Below are 22,035 nucleotides of genomic sequence, written 5' to 3'. Positions count from 1 at the left end.
GACTCTTTTCTGCCCTGTCCTGAGCACAGGTTTGGGGCTCTGCAGCTGAGTTAGGCACACCTGCGATCCTGTTGCCCTGCTGATTCCCCACACCAGGCAACACTCCTCCTCACTCCTGAAAAGGATAGGATAGAAAAAATGTATCTTAGCAGGCTACAGATTCAATAAGGTGGATTGGCTGCCCACAGATGTGGAGGGAAAGGGCCACTTGCCCCAACAGACTACACTTAAATAAAAAATTAAAACAAATGTATTGACTGCAGAGAGAGAGAGAGAGAGAGAGAGAGATTCTAAGTGAGTACAAATAAGGAGGTATAAAAGGTCAGAAATGATTACAAGAAAAATAAAGATAGGGCATTTACTAATACCCATCATGATAACCTATAGCAGATTCAAGCAAAATTTCTCACTGTATGCATTCCATCAATCTTACAGAGTAAACCTGCTCTCAGAGTCCAACAAATACTGCTTTGTCACTTCTGCTGTAGTGAATACAATCGGAGGAAAGGTGTTTGTACCCCCTTTTTTGTAGTTTCAGTCCCTCTCTTGACGAACATTTCCAGCTATGCACCAGGAAACAGTCTATAAAGAAGGCTGTTCCCTGCTGCTTTTTCCTCACCTGTTTGAATTTTCTTTGTTTCCCTCCCTGCTTGATGACTCTGTTTAGTATTTACATTCAAATTAAGCAGAGCACACATTCCTTTCTTTAGGACAGACCTATTAGCAAACTTCTGTTTGAGCCGGGCTGTAGGGTTTGGAATATGGGAAAAATCACATACACCATACTCGAAAATCTTACAACTTGACAAACAATGTTGCCGCACATTTTTTTATCAGGATGATACTGACCAGCAAATTATGAGTTTTTAGTTGATATCTTACAAGGCATACTTTGTACAAAGATTATTACATTAATATGCAAGGTGTGAAAGCAATTCTGTTACTTTGATCAGAATTTACCAAGCTGCTGTTTTGGTACATCATCTGCATACAATATCTTCACAACTGTGAACAAAATTCTGAGGGATCTTGTCAGAGTTTTCCCTGCAGTTTAAAGAACTTTGGCGCCTTTGATGGTTGACTTACAGGCGAGTTAGCCTGTAACTGGAAAAACTTTAAAAACAACAAATGGTCTAGCAGCACCTTAAAGATTAACAAAACATGTAGATGGTATCATGAGCTTTTGTGGGAACAACCCACTTCTTCAGATGAATGGAGTATTAAAAGTCCAGTTCCAAAATAAATAAGGGATAGGGTTGGGGGAGGAGGAAGGGGGAAAAAATAGTGAATTTGAGTGTTCATGTTACATGTTTTGAACTTCAGAAAAGGAAACTACATAAAAAGGTGGAAGCAAGTTAAATAGAAATTAAAAGGAACTGTCACAAATGTGAAATGCCTGCAAGCTGCATGGAAACTATGTAAACACCATAATAGAGGCTCAAACTAAATGTATACCTCCAAATAAAAAACAAAACAGTAAAAGGAACAACAACAAAAAAAGCCACCATGGCTACACAACAGAATATGAGAGGCAGTTAGGGGCAAAAAGGCAGTCTTTAAAAAGTAGGCGTAAAGGCCAACTGAGGAAAATAGCAAGTCAAGTTTGAAAGTATAGTCATGCCAAAAAAGAATTTACAGTCTACTAACAAAATTAACAGCACTTTTTAAGTACATCAGAAGCAGAAAGCCTTCCGAGCAATCTGTGAGGTCACTGGATGATTAAGTTGCTGAAGGAGGTTCCATATGAGAAGAGATTAAAGAAACTCAGATTGTTCAATTTATAAAAGCAGAAATAAATAATGTGAAGAAAGTGAATGAGAATATGTTATTTACCCCTTTGCATAACTCAAGAATCAAGGGGCATACAATGAAATTCATAGGAAACATATTAAAACAAAAGGAAGTACTTCCTACAATCCACAACTGACATGTGGAAACTCATTGCCAGGGAATGTTGTGAGGGTGAAGAGTATAACTGGATTCAAAAAATAATTAGAAAAATCCATGCACAATAGATCCATCGATAGCTCTTACCAAGGGTGATCAGGGATGTAACCCGGTATTCTGGATGTCTCTAAACCTCCAACTGCCAGAAGCTGGGACTGGATGTCAGGTGATGTATTGCTCAATAATTGACCTGGTCTATTCACTCCGTTTGAAGCATCTGGCACTGGCAACTGTCAGAAGACAGGACACTAGTCTAAGTGGACAACTTACGCAAGAAAAGAGGGTCCCAGGGCCCCACCCTAAATGCCTGTGTTACAACTGTTACATCCCTGCCGCCTGAGGCAGCTGCCATGGACTAGCTGTGGATCTGCTTTGTGAAACTGACACAATCCTTAAAGGTGCAATTTCTCTTGAGACTGAGGACAGAGCAGCCGGATTCGCTAGCCCTGTTCCCAGGCCTCACTTGCTAATTATATTATTAAAGGTTTAAATATTGCAACTTCCAAGCCAGTGTCCAGACGTGGAGGAGGGGCAGCCCCTCTTCCCGCTGGCAGCAGGGGACGATGCTGCAGGGCACCTCCAGCCTGCGCAAGTCTGCAGCACGCGCTAGAGACAGGTGCAAAGAACCGGCCAGCGCCACTACTTTACTGGCAAGAGGACAGCAGAGCGCCTGCGCAGTGAAGGGGCGCTAACTCCCGCTTTGTATGCCCTGAAAGCGCCTCACACTCCCGCGTCTGCGCAGTAGGTGATGGGTTGTAGATGGGAGAGTCCGTTGATTACACGCAAAGGAGCAGGCGCGTGCTGTCGCAGCATATCGCGACTCTGGGCGAGCTAGCGGCTCTGCAGGTCATGATCTGCTTTGTGCGCCTGCGTGAAGGAGCACGTGTCTGCGTGCCCCGGAAGCACTCCCTGAGCGGTTCCCAGACTTGGGCTGGTGGGAGCGGGCCTGGCACTCTGCGTTCCCGACCGGCTCCCTGCGTCGCCCTCCCCCCACCATGTCCCGAGGCTCCAGCGCCGGCTTCGACCGCCACATCACTATCTTCTCCCCCGAGGGCCGCCTCTACCAAGTAGGTGAGTGTCCGGCCCGGCCGCCGCCGAACTGCCCCGTCATGGTGCGGGCTGGGCCCTTGCCGGGCCTGCGCCCACCCCGCCCCCGCGGGAGGCTGCTCCTCGCCGCTCAGGTCTCACTCTGCTCCGGGTTGGGGTGACGCTGGCGCCGCTTCCCGGGGTGGGGGGTTGCCATAGGGCAGCGTCCAGCGCGGGCTGCACCGTCATGGGGGGCGGGGGCTCAGCACGCCCCTCCCCCACCGCTTCTGGGGCACGGGAGGCTACAACGCGCCCCACGAATACCCCAGAATGCCGACCGTCAGGGGCGGCCCCATCATCTGCCTCCCCAGCGCAGGGGCACGGGCTGCGCACAATCCATCCCCGCACCCCAGCAAAGTCTTCTCGGGGGATTGCAAAGCGCCCTGCTTCAGAAATCTGCTCCCGGGCTGAGTGTCCCCTCTTCACTCCCTCCCGATCCCAGGCGGCATTTAAGGTTCAGTTTAGGTTATATCGTGTCTATCCCCATGATATCAGGGTACAGTACTTACGATTTACCAATCTTAAGAGACAGATTTGAATGGGAGGTGTTGCATCCCTGGGAAAACTCTGCCAGTTTAATTCGAAGTGTGTTTTTTTTTAAACAGATTTAGTTCCACCAGTGTAGAAACATGTTGGGATTTCTCAGCACTACTCTAGCACAAATAATGTGATTATCACATAGGTTGTGAAAGCTTTTTTGATTTGTTCTTTCAATAGTCATAATCATAGCTACAGAAAACTTGGAAAACAGCGTGCTTGTTGTATAGATCCTAGAGAGAATGTAAATGACTCTTTGTGTACAAATAGGCTTAATGGTGCAAGAGTTTAATGTTTCTAGAAAAGTATTCTAATTAAAATATATTAAAGTTAACTAAGGTTCTCATAACTGTGTTATAAGAAACTACTGTTTGATGCAAAGGCCCAGATTTGCAAGGTGGCCTTAGTCTGGCCTTTCTACTTGTATGCCATTAATTACACAAATACATGCATGCTCAGTGTGCTGTCATTTGGCCTACTTGGCATAGAACTTACATGTGCAATAATGTAGGTAAGTAATATGACATAAAAATGCACACATTTTTTTTATACACAAAACTGAGCAGCACACGTCAATTTGAAAATTTGGTCAGGAATGTCAGTTGTATAGGTCTTGAACAGTGGTGTAGATGTTAAATATGCCATACAAAGATTTACTGACAAATGTACCCTTACATTTTAGTCCTGCAGTTTTCAGCTGATTTACCATTGTGGGCTGCATATTCAGATCTCCAGGTTATATGTGCCTCATCCACACAATCCGTATGCTACCTGGGTCACCCTGAAGTTGTCACATGGCTCTTAGCAGTGTGGTAATTGGATTGCAAGAAGGCTTTAGGTTGAGAACCACTGACTTAGTCAAACGTAGCAGTCACTCCCCTGGTTATCCAACAAAATCTGGTGTTGAAAATAGTTGTCTGTCTAGAATAATAGGAATTCACAATGTTTTATAGCTGGTCTACACAAAAATGTTTGGTTGACCCAGCTATGTTGCTTAAGTGTGTGAAGAAGAATAATCCACATCCAAGTGGTATAGTTAAGCCAACCTAACGCCCAGTGTAGAAAGCGCTAGGCTGAGGGAAGAATTCTTCTGTTGATATAACTACTGCTACTTGTGGAGGTGGATTGTCTGCCAGTCAAAATAAGTAGCGTCTACATCAGGGGTCTGCAATCCCCAGCACATGTGCCACAAGCGGCATGTGAGCCAATTTTTTATTGGCATGTCAAACAGAAGCTCAGCCCCACCCCTCCCCACTAGGAACCAGTGCTGCAGCTCCAGCCTCAGCCACATAGCGGGGGGGGGGGGGGGGGGAAGAGAACATACAGGGGAGGCACGCTCATGTGTGTGGCCCTGGGACTGCCTCCTGCTTCAGGAGGGGGTGGGGCTGAGTAGCCAGCATACTGGCGCACTGGGGCCCAGTCTGCCTCATCATGCGGGCTGTGTGCAGAGACAGGGAGCCGCTTCCCCCGTGCCTCGCTTCCGGGCTGGAGCCAGCCCTGGAGCTGCAGGCAGAGGGCTGGGCAGGGAAGAGACTCTGCCCTCTTCCTCGCCCCAGTGCTGCTCCCGGGGGGGCTGCAAGGTCCCAGTGCTGCTGTCCTGCTAGTGGGTGGGATGGGGAGGGAAGGAGGATTCGAGGGGAGGGGTCAGGGGTTGCACTGAGGGGCATGTGGCGATGCAGGGGATCAGGCTGGGGGGGAAATCATGGAGCTGAGGGGAGCAAGGCTGGAGCAGAGGAAAGATTTGAGGGGGGGGATACAATTTTACTTTGCAGCAGCTGTACTTTCCTTTACTCCCCACTTCTTTGCCTCCCTCCCAACTATTTGGCTGCATTCTCACCTTTTCTGCATTACTCCCCCAGCCCCTTCACATCCCAAAGCTTCCCATAGCCCCACCCCATACCCTCTCCTGCCACCAAACTCCCTTCCAGACCCTACCCTCCTCATCCTGTCCTGCACCCACCTTCTGCCCAGATCCTGCATCTCTGTCTTGCTCATTGGAAGCTGTCCCACACACTGAACCCCTCATTTCTGTTCCCATCCCAGACGCTAACGGAGTCGACAATCTAACTCCAGAACCCCAGAAAAGTAAATCTAGCCTATGGGAAGCCCTGAACCTAAGTCCTCTCTGTCCCTTCCTCTCATCCTGTGGTGGCTGGAGTGCCAGAAGAGTGAAGTGTCTCAGTTGGGGGCCACAATAGTGAGGGTTTGCGGTTTTGGGAGGAGGTTTTTTTTGCTGATTTTTCTGTGGGTCAGTGACCCCACCCTGTGACCCCAAAAAAGGTTCCCCACCCCTGCCATAATAAAGAAAACATTGAAACCTTTGTGTTGGACATACTTTATTTTATTTAAAATTAAGTTTGATAACCTTTTCAAGTTAGTTTAATCTCTTTAATCATTTAAATTAAACCATTCTCTCCAGCTGTAGCACTAGCAAAATGGTTTGGACATAATTATGTAATTAATGGTGAGTTTCCATTGGCAACTAGTAGCCTGCGGAAAGGTTAGCATTAACCCAGGTGGTCCACAGGGCACACAGTGGAGAGAGCCCCCTTCCCCGGGAGAGCAGCGTGGCCCAGGGTAGGAGGGTTAAATCTTGGCACGCCACTTTGGAAATGTGGCTGACTTGGGTCTACATTGAAGTACTACAGTGGTGTAGCTGCAGTGTTTCAAGCATAAACTAGCCCTAAATGAAATGGAGGGAATGCTGGAGAACTAACAGGGGTTCCTAGTAGGGATGTAGGCGACTACTTTAGTAGTCGACTACCCAATAATCTTAGGCTTATCGGGTAGTCTAATTGCTGCTCGATTACTCATTTACCCCCTGCTCTTGCTGCCTCAATATCAGAGGTAGCAAGGGGGGTGGGAAGCAGGAGCTGGTGCTGGGGGGAACCTGCTTAAAAGCCGTCTCCCCCTCCCCCAGCACCATCTCCAGAGTGCGGGGTGGAAGAGGCAGAGCCGCAGCAGTTCCAGAGCTGGTGCAAGCTGGGACTGCTTAGTCTGGCTTGCGCTGGTCCCAGGAGCTTCCCTTGCTGCAGCTCTGCGTTTTAAATACCTTCACTTTATAGGAACTAGGGATGTTAACTGGCAGTTAATGAGCTAATCCGAGTAGTCAATGGAATTTCCATCGACTACTTTGTTAGTTTATAAGGGGTTGGTGCTCACTGCCCCTGCTGGGCTCTTACTACATTTAAAATGCAGACCCACAGCAGTCCCAGAGCCAGTGGCACTAGCCAGGACTCCTCAGTCCTGGCTCACGCCTACCCCTGGAAGTTAACCTTGCTGTGGCTCTGCAGTTGAAATGTAGTAGGAGCCAGACTGCCTGGGATGTTAATGTGTATTCGTTTACCCGGTTAACCGATAAAGCTTGGGCTTATTGGTTAACCCACATGGTTACACGGACCCCACCTGCCTCTGTATCAGAGGCAGCAGGACGTGGGACTTTTTAAGCTGGTTGCCTGCTCCTGCCTTTCTTGTCTTCCATACGGGGGGGGGGGAGAGGGGGGGAGAGCAGGAGCCGGAGCCATTGCTTATAAACTGGCTTCCTGCATGTACCAGCACCTTTCTCCTCTTCCCCATGCTGCTGCCTCTGAATCAAAGGCCGCAGCATGGGATAGGGGAAGAGGTGGGATGCCGGAGCAGCCTCTGGCCATGGTGGATCTGGGCTCACTGCGAACAGAGGCTGCTCTGTGGGATTCCGGAGCAGCCACCGAGCTCCCCAGAGACAAGGGCTGCTGCTGTGCCATGCTGCCATAATAACGATACAGTAAAAGCTTTGTTATCTGGTACTTTGTTACCTAAAAAGTTGTTAACCTCCAAGCATTGCCTCCAAGCAGTTAACAAAGTTTGAATTTAACAGAATACTGGATGGGCTGCCGGCCCATCTCCTGGGAAGAAGGATTCCTCCTTTTCCAGAGCAGAGCTGGCAAGGGCTGCTACGTTATCCAGCACATTCAGTTAACCACAGCCATCATTCCCCCCCGATAACAAAGCTTTCACTGTAATATGTCTTAATGTTGCCTGTCTGCTCTCTGGCAAGGACAAAGAATTTCTTTTTTCATATTTAAAAAAGGCAAGTAAGACCATTGTCTAGTAGGGATGTTAAGGACTAGTCGATTTTTTCCCCTCTCTCTCCCCAATTCCCTGAGAGAGAGGAAGCGGGAGGGGTACTTCAAAGTGACAGCTGAGCTGGGGGTCAGCTATGCGGGGCTGCCCCTTTAAAATGTTGAAGCACCATGGAGCCCAGGGTCAGCTAGGGACTCCCCAGCTAATCCCGGGTTCCGAGCAGCATTTCCCCACTCAGCTGCGCGGCAGCTGCCCCTTTGAAATGCAGCCTCCACATTTCAAAGGGGCAGCCGTGAATCTCAGGATCAGCTGGGGAGTCCCCCACTGACTCTGGACTCCGTGGCTTTGAAATGCACAAGAGCCCCTGCTGGGGACTCTTGTACATTTCAAAGCAGGCACCCCTGTGCAGCCTAAAGTCAGTGGGGTCTCTTGTATGTTTCAGAGGAGGAATACGGAAGTGTCGATCTACTAGTCCATGGCTACTCAGCATGTTGCACAGCCCGTGGCCTGTTTGTTTGTGGCCTGCGGTGCGGTTTCGGTTTGTGGGGCTCAACACGCAGCCTGCAGGTGGGAGCCAAAACAAAAAAGTAGTCAATATAATGGTCTTCTGTTGATATGCGTTTTAATAGTTAAATTCCTGGACTGTCATTGCTCATTAAAAGTGCTGTCGTATGGGTGGAAATTGGGTAAATATTGCATTTTATGAATATCAGCAAAACTGACTTAAATGGGGCCTGTGTGTTATGCAGTTTTGCCTTAAACTTTTCATGCCCATCGAGTGAAAGAAGCTATTGCGTATATAGTTGCAAGTATATGCAACCACACTTAAGTTGTAGTCCTTGGCATGTGCTGTGAGTATCATTGTGGCCCCCAGGGCTTCCAAAGTTGAGTAGCCCTGTACTAGTGGATGGAACTTCTATTAACTAGTCAGTCAACCGCAATTTAACATCCCTGTTGTCCAGTGCTATTCAGCATCCTCATTGAACAAAAGAGAATCAGATTCAGCTTGTGCCAATAAACAAAAACACTATAGCGGACAGAGGGCTAAATCCTCAGTGGGGTGTGTGTGGTGCACTTGTAGGCTCTGCCCCCAATATGATGCTAGTGGCAATGGTACAAATAACTTTGATTTTTTTTTTAATGTGTCTTTCTAGAATATGCTTTTAAGGCTATAAACCAAGGTGGTCTTACATCAGTAGCTGTTCGTGGGAAAGACTGTGCAGTAATCGTAACACAGAAGAAAGTACCTGTAAGTAAAACAAACAAAACCCCATTTCTAGAACATCAATAGCAAATGTAGTGAAATTATCAGACATGTGTCTGTGAATTAAGTAATATCTATTGTTGTTCCTGTCTTGACTTGCCTCCTTTTTAGTTCTCAAGCATCTTCTCTGCACCCCAATTACACACCACTTAGTTTTGTTATTGCCAAACCCTTAGCCCCTGACAAATACATTTTGTATTGGGACTGTACATTTTACTAGTGCATTTTCCCCATTTGGACTATTCTTCATTTGCTAGTAATAGAAACCTTACTGGTATAGTGCTCTCTGCTTCACAGATACAGTAAGCCTTCAGTAAATGTCCTTCAGCACATTGGATGCACTGAGACAGCGATGCTAAGAAGAGAAGCAAACACAATGTGGGGGAGGGGAAATCAATTCCTAATTTGAAGAACAACAAACATACTATGAGCTCCTAAATCTTTATATTGGGATTCTGAGAATTATTGTAGGGAAGAAGTTTCCATCTTCTTCCGCTGCTCCTTAATCACTAATCTTCTGTGGATTTTGGGTGGTTTCACTGTCTTCCTTTGCTACCTGTTTGACTGACACTGGGAACAGAGCAGTAGAAATTCTTCCCACATTGCTGCGGAAGAAAATATTAGGAACTCATAGTAGAAGTTCAGCCATTCTTTGCAAATGCAGTTTGATGTTGGAATTTTCCTGGCTGATAGTAGATAGTTTCATCATAATATTGTGATGCCTGCCTCTTGTTGGCTGAAGGCAGGTCTGCACTTAAAATGCTGCATCAATGCAGTTACACCATTTAAGTGAGCCCGCTTCTACACCACTGTTTTTATGGGGGGGGGGGCATTATGGTTGGTATTTCTCACACTTCTGAGAGAGAGTTATTCCAACATAAGTGGGTACTGTAGACCAGGTCTTGGTGATCTGGTACGAATGTCTTTCATATGTGGGTAAAGAACTATTGTTTCTTTTAAACTATTTCATTAATTTTGTCCATTAGGACAAGTTATTGGATTCCAGCACAGTGACTCATTTATTCAGAATTACTGAAACTATTGGCTGTGTAATGACAGGAATGACAGGTAATTAGTTGACTTTGTTTAAATATTCAAATACTGTTTAAATACTTTTTTTGTTACTTCATTTGATATTATGTTGATGTTCTCAAGCTCTTGTAATCCAAAACTGGAGATGAGATTTAAGAGATTTGCTATTTACAAACTGACAAAAGTGTATTTAAATTTAGCACATCAAAATAAGTGCTATCAATAGCATATCCAGCAAGGCAGTGTAAGTATTTTCAAGAGCTTTCGCTACACTGTTTTTAGTGGAAGTAATGCTTGCTTCATTAGAAGTTAAATATTTTGTCTCTTTTTATTAGCTGACAGCAGGTCTCAGGTTCAAAGAGCTCGCTACGAGGCTGCTAACTGGAAATACAAATATGGCTATGATATCCCAGTGGATATGCTGTGTAAAAGGATTGCAGATATTTCTCAGGTCTACACACAAAATGCTGAAATGAGGCCTCTTGGTTGCTGTAAGTATAGCAAAGTGTATGAAATTGATAAATCTAACACATACAGACTTTATTTTTAAAGAATTGAACACATGGGGACGAAGTCTAACAAACTTTTCTAGAACAGCTGGTGGTCTCTGAGGGTGCAGTGGGGGTAAAGACTTCATGAGCTCCTCCACCCCGAGGCCAGTCAGGGTCTGTGGGAAGGGGAGCATGGAAGTGTCATGGCTTTGCCTCTTCCAAAGTTGCCCAGGGCCACTTCAAAAATTTGTAAAGTGGCGCCCTTCTAAAACTGTTGTCCACCCTTGGTTTAAATGCAGTGGTGACTAATGGTTAGAACAGGGACACTGGATTTAGGGCTGTGGAATTCTGTTGCTGATTCTGCTATTGACTCATATGAACTCAGGCAAACCACTTAACCCTCTACATCAGGCTTTTTAGTTGTGCAATACTATTTCCCCTAGGTCTTGAGTAGAGCAGGTTAGACTCTTCCTGAGAACATAAATTAGTCAGAAAATGCTATTTCGAGGAGCTGAAACATTTTGTCAACCCCATTACAGGTTTGACAGAACTATTGGGAAACCTGTCTGGTTTCCCAATAGGCTGCATGCAGTCTGGGGTTCTGGGGTCCATAGCTATCTGACTCCTCTGAAGGAGGCTAGCAGCCCCTGGGATTTCTAGTTCTTCCCGCTGTATGACAGGGAAGGCACCAGAACACAGAGCCCCACCATGCCAGGGCTTCCAGTCTCCCTGCTTGAAGCAGAGAGCCTGGGAGCTTCACCTGTAGTAGGGCTTCCAATTGAATATTCGGGTGCATGAAAGCCTAGAAGATATGAGCTCCAGCTGGAATTTTCAGGGCTTCTAGGCTCCTTTCTACAGAACTGGGAGCTAGGAAGTCTGGAAATTGATTTTGAGGGTTTACAGCTCTGGCGTAGTTCCAACATGCAGACTTCCTCAGGACCAGGGACAGCCCATAACTGGGCTGCAGCTGGGCTACAGACACTGGGAGCATTAGCAGCAGCACAATGAAGTTGACATTTTTGTTGGTTTCATGTAGTTTATTTGGAAACACTGTTGTGTTTTTTGGTTTGCTGAGGAAATTTTGGAAAATTGGGTTTTCTTGCAATGCAAAGTAACTCCAGTTTAGAAAACCTGAACCTTCACGTGAACCAAAAATACATGTTTCAGCCAGATCTAATTGTGGTGCTTAGTGTGTTCTGAGGCCCATGAATGAAAGGTACTATTAAAGTGCAGAGTACCTTGTATTAACATCTTTGGATGTGTCACATTTTTCTGTTTAAAAATGCAGTCCTTTGTAGAGCAAAATGTAATTTGAGATTTTTCGTTTATAATGTTTAATTTATGCATTGAAACTCATTCTTGATTATATTACTCTTAGTGTGAACTGGATATGCATTTAGAGTAAAATTAACTTGTTCAGAAGTCACCAGAAGATCCATGCACTATTTAAGTGCTACTTAAAGTCCTATATTGGGAACTTACATGGGAATTTAGTAGGACATGGGGCTTGTGTTGACCTTGTAAACAACGGAAATGCTTGTGCAATCACAGTTAAAGAGGTGGTGCATGAAGTCTGTACAAGCTCTTTGTATTTCATATTTTTATATAGTGTTTGCAACTTGGCTATTTTTACTAGAGAGTTTCTCTTTGAGATCGCCAAATGGGTAATAGCATTTAATGTCACAGATCCAAAATGAAAGACTTGTATCCCGTGATGTTTTTGTTGGAACAGTATACTGCCACTTGTTCACACAACATGCATAATTTTCTGTTATGGTTTTATGATTGACTTTAGAACTTCTGAATCATTTTTGGTAATTATAACAGACATCAGTGTTTCCTACTAGTTGGCTACGTCTACACTGGCCCCTTTTCCGGAAGTGGCATGTTAATTTCAGAGATCGTAATAGGGAAATCCGCGGGGGATTTAAATATCCCCTGCGGCATTTAAATAAAAATGTCCGCCGCTTTTTTCCGGCTTTTAGAAAAGCCGGAAAAGAGCGTCTGCACTGGCCCCGATCCTCCGGAAAAAGCGCCCTTCAAAGTAGGAATAAGATCCTCCGGAAAAGGGCGCTTTTTCCGGAGGATCGGGGCCAGTGTAGACGCTCTTTTCCGGCTTTTCTAAAAGCCGGAAAAAAGCGGCGGACATTTTTATTTAAATGCCGCGGGGGATATTTAAATCCCCCGCGGATTTCCCTATTACGATCTCTGAAATTAACATGCCCCTTTCAGAAAAGGGGCCAATGTAGACGAGCCCGTTATGTATTGAAGGTTGCATTAGTTTCTATTGTTACTCATTTTCTGATGTTCAAAATTTTCTCAAAGACTAATTATTGTTTTCTCTCCTGCAAAGGTTTGATAATCTAATTTTTTAATTGTAGGAGAATGAGGAAATAAAAAAAGCCCTTTTCCTTTTGCAGAAATATCTTACGACCTTTAACAGACCTACAGCAAGTAGTTGAAACTTTCAGTTAATTTTTGATAAGACAGTGGCTTTCATTTACCATTTAAAAAATGCAAACAATGTATATATAATAAATCTCAGCATCTGTTTGTTACTTGTACTTAGTGTATGTGTTAAATGATCAGTTCAAGAGTCTTAAAATCTGCACTGGTAAAATCAGATGAGTTTCTAAGAGCTACAAGTTTAATTGAAGTTTACTTTTTTTCCACCTGTTTTATTTTTAAAAATAATGAAATTAAATAGAAATGCTATGTATTGCACAACAATGCAATATTGTAAAAAAAGTGTACAAGTTAAGGTTCCAGTGCTACCATTAACTTGACTATGCAACATATTTGTAAAACTTTCTATTTTTTTCTGGTTAAATGTATGCTTAATTTATGACATTTTACGACAAATAGTACAGGATATGCACTGTGACCAACTTTTTCCTTCCTTTACTGGCACCTTAATTTTTGTATCAGACCGTATGACTTCCTTGCAAGGTCAACACTGAATTACATTTTCTGTAATGAATGGTTTGTTTTATATGTGATACTCTTGTTTCGTCTAAAATGAGTTGCATACTTGGAAATGAGGTGCAATTGAAAGTATGTCTGTCACCTTAGTGATAAAGGGGAAACATGAACCTCAGAATAATGTTGCTAGGTCCAAAAAAGTGTGTCATTGTGCACTGTCCCAGTTCATAGTACAGTTAAGCCACCCCACACCTATAGCCCACAGCACCTGACTCTGCAGCACTGTTCCTGGCCTGGCCAGTTCTTTAATCAGGCATACCTTGTTTCCCACAATTGCCAGATTAGAGATACAAATTTATAAGTGTGTGATTTTTTTTTATTGTTTTTTTTGTTTTGTTTTTTTTTAAAGGCATGATACTGATTGGTGTTGATGAGGAACATGGCCCTCAGGTATACAAGTGTGATCCTGCAGGTTACTATTGTGGGTTCAAGGCCACAGCTGCAGGAGTCAAACAAACAGAATCAACTAGCTTTCTTGAAAAGAAAGTGAAGAAGAAATATGACTGGACATTTGAACAGACTGTGGAGGTAAGCCAGTAGAGGAGAATCTAATGGACCCAAAAGCGCTCTGCTAACTGTAGTACTTGTATAAAGGTTTATGATGCAAATAAGTCTGTTTCTGCCACAGTAAACAGCCATATCTAGTAGAAAATTATCTTGATTTTAAAAGTGCTTAAATAGAGTTAATGCTTTTACTATGCATTTTTTTTTTTTTTAGACAGCTGTTCATATGTCAAAATACGGAAACTGCACTGATGGGCACTGTTCTGTATATCGAAAATTCCTTGTAAAACTCAAAAGCCATGTACATATTGACATTATGTTCTATTGCCGCTCTTTGTCCTCCAATATGTACATGTAGTGGGTTTTGCATGAAGGATGTTCTCAATGTTGTCATTATTTAGTTGTTGGGTGTGTAATGTTTTCCTTCCTTATAAATTGACAAAATCAGTGACATCTAGTTTTGTTCCCCCACTTCTGCCTCTATTCAAAATAACTTCTTTTCTTTTAAAAACAGGACTCTTGAATTAACTGACTTGAGTTCAGTTTGTGCATTAACTTTCAATGCTTCTGGCCTGTTACTGCAGAGTCACCGTTGTCTTTTTAAATGTGTTTGTTGCTCAGGACTTTGTGGAAACCAGAAAATCATGCCATCTTGGATTTTCTCTCTGAGGAGAGTCATTGTGGCCAGTTTTAAAGGTTTTTAAACTAGGGACATCTAAGAGTAACCTTTTACACAGTTACATGCAGTGCTGCACACGCACACACACACGTTGTGCACAGGGAGCTGGCTTAAAAGCCATGTAATTGTTGAATTTTTTTCAGCAGTTACATATTTACTTGAATAAACAAACTTGAACATCCCTATTTTAAACCAGTCTTCATGCTAGAAAGCACTTTTCTATTTTAGGTAGTTAAAGTTACTATATTCTAATGTGGTACCAGTGCTAACAGCTGGTGTGGTAAACCTACATGCCTTTTGCAGCAGCAGAAGAATTGTGGTCTAGGAAGCCTTCCTAGGATCCTCCACATTAGGCCTGTTAGAGTGGCAGGTATTAAAAATGCAGTTGTGCCAAAGATTATAGTGCAATTTTTCAGCATGGGAAATGATGAGTTTACTCCTCATTTTAGGGCAGACTTTAAAATTACATTTTGTGTATTAGGTGCATTGAGGGGATTTTTTTCAATTGTATTTTTTTTTCATTCTGAAACTGACAGCAAAATTAAGTAGCTGCTAAAAATAGGCTGTAGAAGCTAGTATGTCCCCATTGCGCATCAGTTCACTCTAATCTCTAGTACATTGATGCTTTTTATCCTACTTTTCTGCTGGAGGAAAGATGAAGGACTGGGAAATTACCATTATCCTAGCCCTAGCATTGCAGAAAGTGGCTGGGTAGAGAAATTTGCTGTCTGACTCCTATGATATTCTGTGCCAGGGAGCACTAATGTTTACATGCAGAAAGTATAACATCAGCTGTTATGGAAGTGATCATTCAAGGCACAGCCTTAAAATCTAAATTACTATAAAACATGCAAACTGTCTTGTTTGATAGACGTTTCCTTATTTTAGCTAACCATAGGAGGTTTGATTGTGTTCTTAAGTCATAATACTGATCTTGTGATACACCAAACACTGCAGTCAAACTGTAATCTCTATATTAAAAAAATTCCTGTGGGACAACAGAGTGATGTCATCACATCTTAAGTGTCCACATGCCATCACCGCCCGCCTCCGTCCTCAGCCGCTTGCTGTGGCCAGCTTTGGCACCGTCCCCTCTGGGCATGGACAGCTCCAGCTCCCACTTCACTTGCTGGGGGGGCTGCACCGCTGGGAAGGTGCTCCTGGGGCAGGATCCTCTCCACCATCTGAGCCCCAGGCCCCATCCCATTCTCCCAGGACGCCCTGCGTCCCCTCCACCATTGGAGTCTGACCTCCCACCCCTCAGGCTGCCCTGCATCCCCTCTGCCATCCGATCCCAATTCCCCTCACCCCTTCAACTCAGACCCTGCACCCTCAGCCCACTCCTGCTCCCTCCTCCTGGGCAGACACCTACCTCTAGAGCACGGGTTCCCAACCTAGGGTACAAGAAGCTTGTCAAGGGGGTATGGGGAATATTTGGTAAATAACTAGATTATCCTAATTTAAATTTTCAAAAAGTAGTAGTGTTAGTGAAAAAAGTTGTGGATTCTAGAGTCTAGAATTTATTTCCTTTCATATTGAATAGGGGGTACGAGAAGGTTTACTAAAAGACCAAGAGGGTACGGAGACCGAAAAAGGTTGGGAACCCCAGCTCTGGGGGGGGGGGGGGGGGGATTGGTGAGCATAGCGAGCAAGGGCACGACTCCTTGATAACCTTAAAATAAAATTGACTTCCATGCTAGATTCAACAGATTTTTAATTTAAATAAAGATGCATATTTATTTAGAAAGGGAATTGAGAATTTGTTAGCTAAATGGTTAGGGTTTTTCTTTGTCTGCAGTACAATGAAAATTCCCTCTTTTTTTTTTTTTTTTTTTAAAAGCTTTGTTAGCATTAGAACATGTGTTCGTTTACACATTCCTTATATTCAGATACAAATTACATCCTTCTAGGGACAATAAATATTCATCATTTTAACCCAAAATTAGAGCTGAAAACTGGGAATTACAAAAGAATCTTAAGAGACTTAGGCATTCGTATCTTACTGAAGTTCAATGTGAGATAAATACCTAACTCCCTCAGACTCCTTTGAATATCCCACCCAAAATAGTTGTCTTAAATAAACTTGATTTGTATGGTAGCATCTGGTATATCACTTGTACTGGGCAATTGAAGTTGATTGCCTTTATTCCTAGAGTCGTTTTCATATTCTGTTTGTAATTCACAGTACAGCAAGGTTTTGAAAGCAAATGCTTGAAAGGAATGTTTAAATGCAAATAAGTTCCAGTTCCAGTCAATTCATAGAAACATTCTATTTTATTCCCTGAGATTTTGTAAAAATATTTTCACAAACTTATACCTTGGCCTCACTTGATCCTATTAAAGTGTTCCTTTGAAAATTTGAGTCAGACATGAAAAGTGAATCTGCTGAGCAAGTCAAGAAATCTGATCGTATCTTCATGCTTTTCGAAGATCTTTTCATAGTCTTCCCAGGGTGAAAGACTTTAAGAGAGAGTTGTGTGTGTTTGATGAAAAAGTCATAGTCTGGCTTCTACAGTACCTTGCATAAAAGGCATAATTCTATTGTAACACATTGTTTTAGTACTTCCTAAATGATGAAATTTCTTTTTATTTTTCAATTTAAATAACTAAGGGTATGTCTACACTAGCTAGTTAGTTCAAGCTAGGTAGGCAAATGAAGCCCGGGATTTAAATATCCCGGGCTTCATTTGCATGTTCCCGGGCGCTGCCATTTTTAAATCCCCCTTAGTCCGAACTCCGTGCCCATGGCTACACGCAGCACGGAGTAGGTAGTTCGAATTAGAGATCCTAATTTGAACTACTGTTACTCCTCCGGTCGCCCTCATTTGCCTACCTAGCTCGAACTAACGAGCTAGTGTAGACATACCCTAAGATACTTATCCAAGGCTCTAGCCAACGTAATGCACTATTGACAATATAATTAAATAGTAGCAACATTAAAATCAATTTGGCTAGTTAACCTCCTAGAGCTATTTTTTTTCTGTCCCTTCCTCATTATGGGAAGACAGCCTCAACATTATAGTTATAACTTGAATGCAGGATTAAGTATTATGAGAGGCTGAGAGAACTTATTACACCAGTGGTGGGCAACCAGTGGCTCAATGGCTACATGCGGCCCATTAGAGCTCTGTGTGCCCATGAGATGTTTTGTTTACTGTTGCCCATGCATAGGGTTTCCAGATTGAGCTGGTTGTCATCTGCATAGTTTTTTTTTTTTTTTTTTTTTCTGCCAATACAGGCAGTCCCCGGGTTACGTACAAGATAGGGACTGTAGGTTTGTTCTTAAGTTCAATCTGTATGTAAGTCGGGACTGGCATCCAGATTCAGCCGCTGCTGAAACTGATCAATTTCAACAGCGGCTGAATCTGGACACCAGTTCCGACTTACATACAGATTCAACTTAAGAACCCCAGGCGTCCCAAGTCAGCTGCTGCTGAAACTGATCAGCAGCTGATTCCAGGAAGCCCGGGGCAGAGCAACTCTGCCTCGGGCTTCCTGTAGTCAGCCGCTGGTCAGTTTCAGCAGCGGCTGACTTGGGGACGCCTGGGGCAGAGCAGCTTGGGTGCTGCTGGATTGGTCCAGTAGCACGGCTGCTCCTCGGCGCTACTGGACCAACCCAGCAGCACCCCAGCTGATCTGCCCCAGGCATCCTGATTCAGCCGCTGCTGAAACTGATCATCAGCAGCTGAATCAGGACTCCTGGGGCAGAGCAGCTGGGGTGCTGCCGGGTTGGTCCAGTAGCGCCAAGGAGCGGTGCTGCGGGACCAACCGGCAGCGCCCCACCTGCTCTACCACAGGCCCCAGGCTTTGCTCCACTTCTCCCTGGTCTGCTTGGGGTGGGGGGCACTAGCTGCGTCCCCCCACCAGCAGACCAGGGAGATGCGGAGCAAAGCGGCGGAGGACCCGGGGCCGGACTGCGGCGCTTCCAGATCAGCTGAAAGCGCTGCGGGTCCGGCCCCGCGTCCTCCGCCACTTTGCTCCCCGTCTCCCTGGTCTGCTGGCTCCCCCAACAGACCAGGGAGACGGGGAGCAGCTTTTCTCGCCCCGGAGGAGGTGGGCAGCGGGACCAGGCGTCCCGCTGCTCCAGTCCTCCGGGGAGAGAAAATCCCCGTTGGTAACTGCAGATCCGACATAAGTCGGATCCGCGTAACTCGAGGACTGCCTGTATTACAAAAATGACACACAAAGCAAGCACGTGAAGTAAGGTGCATGCTGTTTGTGCACAACATTAAGAGCTGTGCACTCCTTCTGCATCCAATCAAAGTGCTGCTATGGTTCAATTGGCACACCCTGCAAATTCTACATACACAAGTGCAGTTAGCAATGAGGGATGTTAACTATCGGGTATTTGTCTAGACGTGTAACCTCTAGCGATGTGAAGAACTAGTCAAACTATCTGATAAGCAAATGCTTATTGGGTAGTTGACCGGATAGATGACCACCAACCCCTCCTCCCTGATGCCTATGATACAGAGGCAGCAACACGGGAGCAAGCAGCTCTATGCACAGGAAGCCAGCTTGAAAGCTGCTTCCCGTGTGTACTGGCTTCTGCCTGCCCCTCCCCCTCTTCTGCCTCTGATACAGAGGCTGAAAGGGTGTGTTTGCATGTATTGGATAGGATTAACCAGTAAGCCCAGGCTTATCGGTTAATTGAGTAGTGGACTACATGTTGACATCCCTAGCTAGCAAAACTACCAGACCCTGGGAGACTGTCTTGATTACAACAATCAGCAGTCCACTGAGATGGAGTGCCACTCACATGGCCTGCTTGCAAGACGAGGTTGCCCATCATTGTGTAACACTACTTGGATAATTAGTAAAAACAGAAAAGGAAATAGTGCAGTTAATCATGACTATTTTGAAATCCTTAATAAAAGGCCAAGTTATATATAAAAAGAATAATGCAGTAACTGTCCAAGTGACTTGTACAGTCTGTTTATGAAAAGCATGGTGGGGACTGCAAGTCATCAAAAAAACCCACAACAGTAAACACCAAGGTAAAACTAGGTTGTAATTAAAATGTCTGACTTGTTTTGGGTTTTCTGTTTGTGATAAATATGCTCTAGTTTCAACTCAAAAAGATTTTAACTTTTGCAGGTAAACAATATGTTGGATTTTCTTAGCAGAAAATCTCAAGATGTGTTGGGTATTAATGGAGTCCTCTGTCTTGTAGATTTTTTTTTCTTGGGTTAGGAGAGAGACCTGAATTTTTCAACCAGAGCAATTTACATTTTAAAATTATTTTCTGTGTGAATACATGGGAGGGGGGGAGAGTAATTTTAATTTGACATTAAAAGTTGGCTAGATCTTGAAAATGTCAAATAGAGCACTTGAAATGCTATTTTTGTGAATGATTTCTCCAGTTTTTATCTGACTGTTTTACTTTTAGACAGCAATAACCTGTCTGTCTACTGTTCTGTCCATTGATTTCAAACCATCAGAATTAGAAGTTGGAGTAGTTACAGTTGAAAACCCTAAATTCAGGTAAGCTAAATGACTGAACTTGGTGTGCTTTCCTATTGCGAATGGCTAATTTAAACTCCTTTCCTTCATAAAGGTAGAATTAAAAAACAGATGGAAGTGAAAAAACATTGGGGGAAAAAATCACCACTTTCTAAAAATTTTCGAAGGGGGAGAGTTTGAAAGGAAGTCACCAATCACCTTTTGCAGTTGGAAAGTGTGGCCCTAATTTAAGGTTCTGACTAGGCTGGGATACTTTAAAAAAATAAAAAGTGTTAGACAACATGTTTAATTGCCATTTAACGAAAAACATATTAACATGAAACTGGTACTGATTAGATATGGTCCACCATTCTGTTCCCTTACTATAGGCCATGAAAACTAACATGTTTTAGAGGTGTTAGCACCTAGCACAAACAAGGTTTAAATGTTTAAAAATATAGAAATGTAGGACTAGAAGGGACCTTGAGAGGTCTTCTATTACATCCTCCTTTTCTACCACCACCCTGCCTTGATGATCACGTATGCCTAGACCGTCCCTGACATGTTTTTGGTGACTTTTCAGCCAATGATTGGGATTCCATAATCTCGCTTGGAAGCTTAGTCCAATATTTATAGTTGGAAAGCTTTTCCTGATATGAGCTAAATCTCTATTGCCACAGATAAATCAAAATGCTTTTTGTTCTACCTTCAGTGGAGATGGAGAACAATTGATCAGTCCTCCTTAAGTAACATATTTGAAAATTGTTGTCATGATCCCTTCAGGCTTCTTTTCTCAAGGCTAAAAATGCCCAGTTCTTTTGAAGTTTCCTCAGAGCTCAGGTTTTTATGTTTGTTGCACTATTTTGGATTGTTTCGGTTTGTTCACATCTTTTTTTTAGTATGCCATCCAGAATTGGAAATAACCCCTTAGCTGGAGGACTAAGTGCCTAATCTTACATAAGGCGTTTTCTGTTGATATATCCCAGAATATTAACCTTTTTCACAACTGTATCACATTGTCAGCTCATATTCAATTTCTGAACCACTGGCCCTTTTGTGCAGTACTACTGCCAGGCCAGTCGTTTTTGTATCTGTGCATTTGATTTCTTCCCCTCCCCCCCCCCCCCCCCCCCCCCATGCTGTGTATAGTACTTTGCCCTTGTCTTTATTGAATTCCATCTTGTTATCTTAAAGTAATTCTCACCCAATTTGTCAAGATGGCTTTGAATTCTAATTCTGCTCTCCAAAGTGCTAGCAGCCCCTCCCAACCCGGTTAGCTCAATGTTAAATAGCATAGACAATTGCCTGTTAACGGTATCTTATAGCAATTATTTTAAATAAACAAAAGATGTAGCTGTACTACTTGTATGTATTTGTGGCAACTATTTTCAGAATTAATTTTCCTCCCCCCCTTTAGGATCCTTACAGAAGCGGAGATTGATACACACCTTGTAGCTCTAGCAGAGAGAGATTAACTAGTTTTTCTAGTTGAATTGACTCTGCAGCTGGCCAGGATGTTTGTTAACAAGAAAACACTTATCAATGGCTCTGGATTATGGTTTGAAAATGGAATGCTATATGGTGTATTTTACTCTGTCCAAATAAAACAGAGGTTTTTGAAAACTTTTGGTTTTTGCTTTAATTGTCATATTTTGTTTAAAACATGAGCTTGCTTTTTCAGTGCTGTGAAAACATAATTCAAAATAGCTGATAGCTTGGAATGTTTCTGCATTAATTTGTGTCTTGTCTTATGGGTTCTTGAAGGAAAATATGATAATGAATAGGTTTGGCATGACTAACTTTTTGTGTCACTGTTTACCGAAGGTTCTTATTTTGGGCCATTAATTCTGATGTTTTTGTAGTATTTCTGTACACTTCTATAGTGACATTCACTATAAGCTTTTCATCAGTTCTATAAACCAGTAACATACCCTATTTTACAGGTGGAAAATAAAATATGAAAATCAGTGAAGATAAAATAACTTGCCCAAGTTTGTACAGTATACAGC

General features: G+C 43.5%; 1 protein-coding gene across 1 annotated transcript; it reads left to right on the top strand.

The window, feature by feature from the left end:
• The first annotated feature begins 2,792 nt into the window (after positions 1–2,792).
• On the top strand, positions 2,793–21,649 carry PSMA6 (proteasome 20S subunit alpha 6). Its single transcript, XM_006117797.3, has 7 exons — positions 2,793–3,018; positions 8,787–8,881; positions 9,883–9,964; positions 10,264–10,419; positions 13,751–13,929; positions 19,974–20,068; positions 21,444–21,649. The coding sequence occupies exons 1-7, from the start codon at positions 2,943–2,945 to the stop codon at positions 21,499–21,501; spliced, it is 741 nt and encodes a 246-aa protein (XP_006117859.3). The 5' UTR covers positions 2,793–2,942; the 3' UTR covers positions 21,502–21,649.
• The last annotated feature ends 386 nt before the right edge of the window (positions 21,650–22,035 follow it).

Source organism: Pelodiscus sinensis, chromosome 4, assembly GCF_049634645.1.
Source record: "Pelodiscus sinensis isolate JC-2024 chromosome 4, ASM4963464v1, whole genome shotgun sequence".
Classification (NCBI taxonomy): Eukaryota; Metazoa; Chordata; order Testudines; family Trionychidae; genus Pelodiscus; species Pelodiscus sinensis.
Note: the sequence above shows the minus strand (reverse complement) of the source record. Positions and strands in the feature narration are given on the sequence as shown.